This window comes from Oenanthe melanoleuca, chromosome 7, assembly GCF_029582105.1.
Source record: "Oenanthe melanoleuca isolate GR-GAL-2019-014 chromosome 7, OMel1.0, whole genome shotgun sequence".
NCBI classification, from domain to species: Eukaryota; Metazoa; Chordata; class Aves; order Passeriformes; family Muscicapidae; genus Oenanthe; species Oenanthe melanoleuca.
Window position 1 is genome coordinate 18299502 of NC_079341.1, and position 10207 is coordinate 18309708.

The 10207-nt window shown below is 39.2% G+C and overlaps 1 protein-coding gene across 7 annotated transcripts; it reads right to left on the reverse strand.

Moving 5' to 3' along the window:
- Window positions 1-3823: 3823 nt before the first annotated feature.
- On the reverse strand, window positions 3824-9936 carry LOC130255344 (chromatin assembly factor 1 subunit A-like). 7 transcript variants are annotated; one of them, XR_008840911.1, is made up of 5 exons: window positions 9722-9936; window positions 9012-9176; window positions 7592-7698; window positions 6701-6865; window positions 3824-4213 (listed from the first exon to the last, which is right to left on the reverse strand). XR_008840911.1 is itself a non-coding variant. In XM_056495896.1 (4 exons), the coding sequence occupies exons 1-3, from the start codon at window positions 9926-9928 to the stop codon at window positions 7597-7599; spliced, it is 474 nt and encodes a 157-aa protein (XP_056351871.1). In that variant the 5' UTR covers window positions 9929-9936; the 3' UTR covers window positions 3824-6865; window positions 7592-7596. The 7 variants fall into 7 exon arrangements, 4 of the variants coding, with proteins under 4 accessions (XP_056351871.1, XP_056351870.1, XP_056351868.1 ...); XR_008840912.1 differs by having other exon boundaries at window positions 6701-6876; XR_008840910.1 differs by having other exon boundaries at window positions 6701-6897.
- Window positions 9937-10207: the final 271 nt, after the last annotated feature.

A 10207-nucleotide genomic window follows, 5' to 3' on the forward strand; every position in this document is an offset into this window, starting at 1 on the left:
GAAATGTGCTTAAAATCATTATCCAGACAGTTCTTATTCTAAAGAATAGTTGTGTCTTGAAAGCAAAAGAAAACCTAGGATTGTGAACAACGTGATATTTTTAAAGGAAGAAAACTGGAAGTGTGTAGAGTGACTTTTTAGCAGAAAAGTTAGTGGAGCTGCTTTGGCTGTCAAGTGCTTTTTTGCTTTTTTACTGTGTTTTAGAAACGCCTCCTGTGGATTTTGCATTTCAGTGGTCATTTTATGCAGAATGTTTAAAACCATTTTGGTCCACATGTGGGTGCATGACACAGCTGTTACTTAAGAGAACTCAGAGGAGTGAACCAAAGACCTTTATAGTAAATCTCTTTCTGAACTTCGTAGGACTGTAGAGAAGTTGTAGTCCTATTTTGGGGGATTGTAATAAGAATAAAGGTAGGAAGTTAGGCTTCAGAAAGTTTTGTGTGGCAGCTTAACCATGTATTTATACTGTCCTATGCATGCCATGTGCTTCAGAGTCTCATTTGAAAACTGTTTGCAATGTTGTTTCATTATTTTTAATGGAGCTGACACACGAGCAACCTATTGCTGAAGAAGTTTATTTGCACTACTGAGAATATTCTTGCCAATATCACTGAAGCTTGTATAAGCATGTGAACAAAACAATCCACAACTCTTCTGACTCTGCTGTAGAAGGGGGAAAATACAGGCAGTCAGCAATACAGTAATCCATAGAATATTTTTTAAATTGTGTTTAATTTAAAATCTCAAAATGGAGATTATATCCAATTGTAGTTTGCAGCTGTAACTACTTACTTTAAAACATGCATTTGCATACCCTTTTGTATGGACTTTGTTACAGTTCAGAAAATTATTTGCACAAGTTAAATGGACTTTAATTCTTTTATAGCACATTAAAAATTCATCTGAGTTGGTGGCATAAAGCCCATTTTCTTGTTTTTAATGTATTTTGGTTTTGTTTAAAAGCTGGCTACACTAAATTGTAGGTGAAGGGATACAGTTGCCTGTATTGTATTTGGTGGTAAGTTGGTTTGGTGGGGAGCACTTTGTTTAAACAGAAGCACACTTGCAGTCTTGTACAAGGGAGAGCTTGCCAAATTTGTGCTTTTCTTTATCAAACTGGAAATTGAGAATGTTGATTCAGAACTTGCTGGGACTAAAGCTCAGTCACAGGGACAGCAAGATGTCTTCGAGCACTAGTCAGTTCTTGCTGCTTTGTGAGGAGGCACTGACTTGCTCTTGCAGTCCTGGAAGTGTTTATTCCCTCAGTGACAGAGCTTTCCTCTTTCCAGCCTCACAGTAGCCACCGTGTGCTGTAGTCACAGTATAGCTTAGTGCCATCTTTGACATCTGTGTCAGGTCATTCATTGGCTTTTGGCTCAGAGGACTGTTTTGGAAGACTAAGTATTCCAGAGGCAATAAAAGCAATGCTCATGATCTTTCTTTCCTTGTGAATGCAGGAAAAAAGTCGTGGAGTACAGCTTTTTCTGCTCGTACCCCAGAACTGATCTTATTCCTGGGAATTAATGAACCCCAAGACACAATCTAAAACAAGGGCAGAGATTGCTGGACTAACTTAGTAGGTGTATGTTTAAATGTCCATGCAGGCTTGAAATAACTTCCAGAGGTTAGACATGCACTCTCTGTTGTATCAACAACAGATGCTGAGATTTTACTAAAGCCATGCAGCATATAGATGCTGAATTTGTAATTGACAGTGGCTTTCCAAACTTTACTAGAAAGAGACTGTTATTTTATACTGGATTCTCTGGGTACTGCCATCAACTCAGAAGCAGAAATTCGTGCTGAGAGTGGGTAGATAGAATGTGCAATTATGTAGACACTATTACCTGTAAAAAAATGTGTTGCTGTCTGCTAATTCTTTAACACAGCCATAGTGTTTCAGTTGTTCTGTTTGTTTCAGTTTATATTTTTTAAGAAAGATAAAAGGCAATGGTTACATTTTAATGCTTTGTTACATTTGGTTGTTAAAATTTTAGCCTAAAACTTCGCACTTTGTACTTGAAATCCCGGACTACAGGCTTTTCTTGCAGTGTTCTTTGTCAGATGCGTTGAAGAATTTGCAGTGATCCCCAATAATGTCTAATTTGTAATAGTGTCAGCCCGGCAAATGGATTTTAGGTTAATGTAAACAAAAGAAGCAGTCCTTTAGCTGCTTGTTCTGGAACTGTTGATTTATTGAAGCAAATAAAGTATTTTTGGAAACACCTCTAGGGGCATGATAGACTCATTGCTTTTCTGATAAGCAAAAAATGGATATTACTGCTTTTAGGTCTATCCTTGTGATAGAAAACCTAATGATATATATGCTAAAATTTTATAAAAGCAGCAGCCATGAAAGTGTTCTTTTTGGGGGGTTGGTAATTTTGTTTGGTGTTTTGAAGTTGTTGTTTTTGGTTTTTTCTTTTGCTGGGGTAGGGGGGTGGTCAGCCACACTTCTGGAGTCAAATTAATGGAAATGTACACAACTGTTACATACCTTCCCTTTACTGAAAATAGTAATTTTCCTAATGCAGTATTTGACTAAATTATTAAAGAAAATGCACTTCAAAAAGTCTGTGAACTGCATTTTACAAAATTTGAGTTTGGTACAGTTCTGCAGTTACCTAGCATGAGACTTCAGCTTTCCATTTTGGTGCTTATGTACTTTGAGTTTAACTCTTGCTTTTCACCCTTGAAAAATTCATATCATTAGGAACATTTTTTCAACAAAATTTGTTGTGTAATGGCCAAATGTAATGTTCAACTCTTTGGGTTTTTGGGGGTTTTTAAGTACGATATGAAAATAAGTTTTCTAGTTCTAGTATTAAATTTCACAAAAGGAATAGCAGTTATAAAATATTATAAAGTATTAAAGTATTAGCATCTTCTGTATTTAGAGAAATAATCATTTCTAAGTCATATTGTGCAACCTGTGCTTGTAAATGCACAGAATATTCCAAGCTGGAAGGGCCCTACAAGAATCAGCAGGTCAGCCCTTACATGAGTGGGCCATACAGGGATCCAAGCCATGAGCTCAGCGTTTTTAGCACCATGCTCTGACCAAGTGAGCTCATCTCAGGGTAAATGTGCTTGGCCAACCAGCCTTCTAAGTTTTGATACTTTGAGTACAGATTTACAAAGCAGAGTTATATGATGTCAGGATATGACCTCCTCAGTTAAACCAAGATCGATGAATTTTTACTGAAGATGTGAAGTTAGATTTTTATTCCATGTTACATTACATGATAGTGCAAAATAGCAGGTACAATTAAGAATTTCTACAACAGAATGGCAAACAACAGTTTATTATTACTATATGGTAACATATAAAAATGCAGCCATGTAATGAAGTTGACCTTAATTTCAATTCTTAATTGCAAACGCTGCTTGTTGCCAGATGTGGTCTTCTACTTGAAAAAATGCAAGTCTTTGTGTGTGTGTATGAATGTGAAGCAGAACAGTTTTCACTTGTTACAGAAGAACTATCTGTTCAATATGAATATAAATGGAGTAGTAACACAGCTTACAGTCAGTTTAGAATTTGAGTGAAATAACAATTTTCAATCAAAAAGTCACCTACAGCAGTATCACAGCCTGGCTGGTTGGCACAGAGTGCTTAGGAAATGACAGAAGAGTGTTTTTCCCATTTCCTGTGGTCAGCCAGGTTAGCTGGGGTGCTAAATACGAAGTCTTGTTGCAGACATCTCCCATACGGGATTAAAAGACTCAGCCAATGCCACAACTTCTCAAGATACTATTTCTACCTTCCATTGCATCCTCCAAAGTAAAAGTAAGTAGAAAAACTGTCACAAATAAAAGGTACAGTCAACATAGATTTTATTGTTGTAGACAGATGTACTCAATTTTGTTTGCTCAGTAAGATTTTTTTTTTTCAAGTCAAAAAGTTTGAATTAAGCCTGGAGGCCCAGCAATATTCAAAGAGTACAGTACATATGAACTGATAGTTTACCTTTGGTTGTTACCTCATCACTTTCTGAAAAGAATCTACTGCTTTGTTCCATAATAATATTAGACTAAGTACAGTTGCAGGCTAGGCACTTGTTTCTTGAGCTTGAATTATAGGCAGGTTCTAGCAAATAGCATGTTTTGTAACTTGGTCCACAGTTAGCTTCTGCTGTTGGGCACTGATTGGTTTCGCAGGCATGTGGAAGGAGAGCGTGGCTAGCTTCTTACTCCTTTGTAGATGCTTCTGTAGTGGTCAGATTTATAAAGAAAAAAGAAACAGTTTAAGTGTATAACTAGTAGCTTCTATGAATTGTATATGCACTGAATGTAGCTGAAACTAATGCAGAAATACTTACAAGCTTTACCAAAGATAGTTCCAAACTTTGCCCTTGTCCACTGTGCCAGTTGTTGGATTTTTTTCAGTCTGCTCAGTAACACACACTTCTTTTCAGTACATGCTGCTTTTTCTTTCTAACCTTTGCTTATTTTCCTTTTACACAGAAAAGGAATCAGACCAGATGCTACTCACTGGGGAAGGGGCGTGCAATTATTATGTTAACAGATATGCGGTGTTGAATTTTCCTGGGCCTGCAGTGCCCAACAGAATTGTTAATTTCTCTGGGTAATGTATGGGAGCTGAGGCAATCCACAGAAAAAACAAAGTGCTATGCTGGTTTATGCAAGACCGTGTCAACAAGCTACAAACAGCTCTGCTTTAAGAATGCTTACTAGAGAGAGATTGGTTTACCAGATCAGAGAACAGATTTGAATAATTCGTTATTCACTTAAATACACGGTAATATCAAAGCCATGATATACCAAGACAAAAAGAAGCTTAGGTTAAAGTGATGGCAGTGCAGTGTGTGAAAGCAATGACTTCACACATTACAAGCTTAACAAAGCCTATACCACAACTTATTCTAAACAGAAAGAAATTAAGATAATTCCAAAGGAGACATCTCATACAGTTTTCTTGAATATCTCACATTCATCTCCCTCTAAAGTCTTGGCCTTCACTGATATTGGGAATTTTTGCATGCTATTTAGAGGTAATGAATTTTCTGTTTTTCAGAAATACACTGCCAGAACAGGAAGGAAGATCAGTATCAGAAACAAGAATGCACTGCCAGAACAAGGAGGAAGATTACAGACTAGTTACAGCACTGTTCCATTCAAGAGATAACAGGAAGGCCTAAGTTAATAACAGACATTTGAAAGAATTTAGCTGTTGAAACAGAGTAAATTATTTGACCTAACATGAAAATTAAGCTTTAAAAATTTTTTTTTTGTTTTTCAGAAGTATAGAGCAAGTTTGTATTGGGATGTGAAAATGTTCATCCTTAATAGTCCCATCATGGTGCCAGCTCTTCTGTTCATGGACAATTTTGTTTCCAGGTATGTATCCTCTTCAAACTTCCTCAGAGCTAATTGGTAACAAAGACTGTCATGCTAAAAGAACTTGCACAGATCTAACACCAACCTGGAACACTACCTACAATAAAGAGCTGCACAGTTAATTCAAATTCCCTTAGGATATAAGGCATTTTAGAGAGCTCTTCTCTTCCATTCCCTAGGTAAGAGTTGAATTAGATCCATGAAAATAATACTCTCTTACATGTCTACTGCCACACAGGTATGAGTTGAAATACTGTTTGTCAGAGTACCATGTTAGACACTGGAGGCCCACAGGTTCAAACTAAAGTTGCTGTTCTACTTACAGAGTTGGATCACAGGTGTGGAAAAAATGCAGTTTGATTTAAGGTCTCTGTTTCAGTCCCTCTTAGGGTTGCCTTGCATTTCTAAGGTCTTGATCTTCAAATCAGGCTAATAGCTATTAGGACTCTTATCTGCTGCAATATCTGAGTGGATGCTTTTTAGAGCAAAACCAATAATTAAAGTTTACTAGTCAAATTATTTCTTAAAGCATTTTCTGATTTACTAGCTATTAAAACTTTATAAATAATTTAGATTGAAAGAGACCTTTAAGATCAAGTCTAGCTCTTTACCTAGTACTGAAGTCCAACACTAGCTAATCCATGTCCCTAAGAACCATCTACACATCTAAATACCTTCAGGATCAGTGACTCCAGCTAATAACTAATACAAGAGTGGCCCTAGGCATTAAATGAGAGGTACCTCTCACTAAGTAGGTTCTTCCAGTTCCACTTTTTATCAACTACAGTTCATCTCCCTCTGTTTTGTTACCATCTTTCAATGGCAGCTGAAAAGGACTCTGGTGAGCTGCTAGACCAGCCTTCTGCTTTACACTGGACACCTTTTACTAGCAACATTCCACCACCTCTGGCCATTCTGATCTAGTGTCATCATACTATGCTTTATACAGGTTTTACAGAAAATCACTAACTAGAATTAGTTATTTAAAATAAGCATACAAAGCATGGGCATCTCAGAGTCAATAGAATAAATTGAGATCGTAATTGCTGCTGCATTTTTTTCATGCTGAATTTGGGTAAATAAATCCTTATTTAGCCAACATGCTTTAAAATTACATGGGATTCCCATTTTACTCAATATACTGAAATGAAAAGTTTTCTGATACTGGAGTTTGATGGGTTTTCTGGATTTCCTGATGGAAGCAGGCTGTAGACTTCAAATGCAGACATATGTGATCTGCAGAACAGGACATTCCTGGAAGCTGAGTAGGAAATGAGGCTGCAATCCACCTTGTTCTTGCTGCTGTGGAGGTAGACTAAAAACCCATTTAACTCACCAATTGCATAGTAGTGAGCATGTGCAAATTTGCACTTAGGGATGCATTTGGAGCATTATCGAGCTCTGCAGGTTTCAGCACCACTCCTGCTGTAGTCAATACTTCTTAAGGCTCCAGCTTCTGCCATCAAAAGGCTTTTACAAAAGTTGCCATTCTTTCTGCTTGCTGAAAAAAAGCTTCATGTAATAAAATGAGCACTGGCTCAGAGAGAAGGGAAACAAATTTTTCATTAGTGAACTAAGGAAAAAAGTATTGAGGGACAATTCCACAAGTTAATTGCCATTTATCTTTTTGTAATATAAAACTTCCAAAATTAATTACTCCAAGGTAATTGGAAAGAACTCTGTGTGACTTTTAGTTGATAGTGCAGCAATGTTAGTCTTTTACTTTAGGTCAGAAGTGAGGTTTTGAAACAAGTCTTCATTGTTCCTACTTACTGTGCTTTGGTTCACATTACAGAATAATAGGCCTTGCTAACTGACATGGTAGAGAGTCAGCTCCACCCAATCATGTTCTTCTATCCAAAAAGAGTGCAGCAGCCCAGACCACAGCAGGACTGACCAAGACAATAATAGTCTGTGCTGGCCCTGAGGAGAGTTCTCAGCCCTGCCCTCAGGCAGAGCTTTGAGAGCCAAAGCAGGCTCTAAAAGGCACTGGAAAAATACCAAGCCTGAGCAAACTGGGAGCTCACGTACAAGAGACAGGAAGGCATTGTATCAACCATCTTCACCCACCCACCCCCCCCCCCAATTTTTACTGTTTCTAATACTGCAGATTATCCACTCCACCATTCTTGCAGTTGTCCTAATTAGGAAGCCTACATCTTGTTGCTTCCTTGAATGTTTTGGAGAGAATAGAAGTTACATCCAGTAATAGCACTGATTTACTCACTGTCTTTATCTCCGAAATGCTCGATCCTGATGAAAAGCACCCTCTCTCTGAGCATCGTAGTCCAAGTCTGCTTGCTTTTCCTGCTCTTTTCTTGCCTGCTTTTCAGCCTGATGAAGAAAAGGAAATAACAAAGCTTAGTATTTTGTTCTTAACATCACCATCCTGTAAAGCTGAAAGAGGGTGAAAGCTTACAGAAGGTCTGCAGCATTCTTAGTTAATACTTGGCACTTATCATCCCTCCCCACTTCTCTGCCATATCCCCCCAGAAAGGGTACATTAAGTAGCTGAGTGAACATCAGCATTAGCTGCTGCTTTTTAGTGACCTGGCCAGAAGATACAAGAAGACAGCAGTGCACGGTTGAAAAAATGTCATGGCACAGGACAGGATGTGATATGTCATTGTTGATCTGTTATTACCAGCCCTCACAGTAATCCTCCCTGACTCACATGGGCCAAGTTTGCCTGAAAGAGACTTCTGTTCTTCTGCTCTAGGAGGAGGCCCATGCACCTCTGAAACACATGTATCGTGCATTGTCAAGTTCTCAGCAATAACCTCCTCAGTCCATAAACAAGCCTCTTGTGGCCCATGGGTACAGTCACCTCTCCAACATAAGCAGCTGCAGTGCATACAGATAAAAACCAAACTGAAATGCACATCCACAGCAACCTTTGTCTCTCTCCCTCTCTCTCTTCTGCCCTGTCACATCCCGAGGTGTCTCCTTAGACTTGAGATCACCTTAGGTGGACATGCAGGTGGTCTGGAACCCAGCTCTTTCCAATGCCCATCAATGAGAGACTGCAGGAGGCTGTTCTCAGAGGTTTTCATGGTTGTTTATTCTTCCTTATCTCAGGAATGCTTTGTCCAGCGAACAGTGGTCTGTTCGCCAGACGTCCAGGGCAGAATCTGCCTGGCAGAGGCAGGACTTATCTTTTATAGTCTAAGTTACGTACTAGGTATTTACAAATGACCCCCAATACAATACAATCTTGTTACATGGTCCAGCTCTGTTCTCATCCAATCTAAAAGTGCCAGCGTGTCACCCAGCATGGATGACACGGAGAAGAAGGAGGAAGAGGTATCCACACCCCCAATTCTCCATGTTGGCCACGTGTCCCTTATCACAAACATTCTAGAAATCTGCTAATTCTACATTCTAACAGTCTAATTTACACTCTATTTATTTTTGTGGCTTGCATTTCTTCTCTCAATGTTGGTAAATTGTTCCAAGGAGATAAATCCAGCCCCTGAGACACCTGGGTCTCATTCCAGGGTCTTTGGGGACCCTGCCAGGGGGGTCTTAAACCTTCCAGGGAAGCCAGAGGAACACTCTGGACTCCCACATCGCCCAAGAGGTCTAATACTATGGGTTTAGTGTGCTTCTTTCTGAAGGGGCTTACAGTATACAGTTCTTCTATTTACCATTTGCTGGAGCAGAATTTTTTGTACTTCCATGTTTGCATCACGCTGTCTTTGTTTCTTGGCTTTTTCCATTTCCAGGTAGATGCCATTTTCTGTCATCCACTGATTACGATCCTTCTCGTTGTCTTCTTTCTCCTGTCTCTCCTTTTCCCCTTTCAACTTCATCTGTAGTTTACAAAACACACAAAGTTACCCAAAGAGCTGGCCTGCTAAGCTGGAAGTTGTATCTCCCTGCAGAAGCAGCCCTGTATCAGTGCTCCGATAAGCACAGTCACTGTGGCTGGCCAGGGTCCAAGCCCAGGTTTTAAGCAGCCCTGGCAGATGTGTGCCCAACACAGAAGGGGGTAAGGGAGAGGGGACTCCAGGAAAGGTGTCAGCGGACTTGCTGAAGCCTGCTGATGCATGGCACCAGTCACCAACTGTGGTCTGGGCCAGGCTCATCAGATGGAGTAAGCAGTGTAGAGTTTCACAAATTACAAACTACAGAGCCTTCTCAGTCTAATGTTTTTGAAGAGATCACCACATATGCTGCTTGTAACCTTTCTTAAGGATTTAATTCTAAAATTCTAGATGACAAATGAGAAGCAACTGGTGAGAACCTGCATGTGTCTCTCACTCCAGATGACTATGCTAGAACCTATGGCATTTCCAAACACTATTCCTATGTACAAGTATATGACAGAGGAGCAAGGACAGTCCCCGTTTCTTACCACACTGACTCTGTGTTCTTCAATAGATTCAATAGCAGCCTTTTTTTTAGTTTCTTTCTCTTTGTTTTGAATTTGGTACTCAACTTCTACCTCTGCAGCTCCTCTAGCAAGACGATCATCTTCAATCTTAAATGTCTCATTCATCTGTGCACTTAATTGTTCAAAAGCTTTGTCCTTATGCTTCTGTATCATCCTGCAGGAGAACATGAACTACTGTAACATCTCAGAACATCCACTCAGGTTACCAGAGGCAATTGGTAACTGTTCCTTCTAATAACACCAGCAATCTTACTGCCATCCCAACAGCAACAATTACTACTGGAACTGGTAGTCATTTTTTCTGCACTTTCTATTTCAAGTTTTAATTACAGAAAACTTGCTTGCATCGAATTTCTGATTTTGCTGAAATAACAACTGGAAGACTGTTTGTCACAAAATGAAATTGCAAGTTTGAATCTTAATACTGAAAATTATCCCTGGACCCAC

Coding starts and splice junctions, on each gene's coding strand:
- LOC130255344 (XM_056495896.1), bottom strand. CDS start 9,928: ATGTTCTCCTGCAGGATGATACAGAAGCATAAGGACAAAGCTTTTGAA. Junction 9,177..9,721: donor AAGAACACAGAGTCAGTGTG/GTAAGAAACGGG, acceptor TGTAAACTACAG/ATGAAGTTGAAAGGGGAAAA. Junction 7,699..9,011: donor AAATTCTGCTCCAGCAAATG/GTAAATAGAAGA, acceptor TTTCTTCATCAG/GCTGAAAAGCAGGCAAGAAA.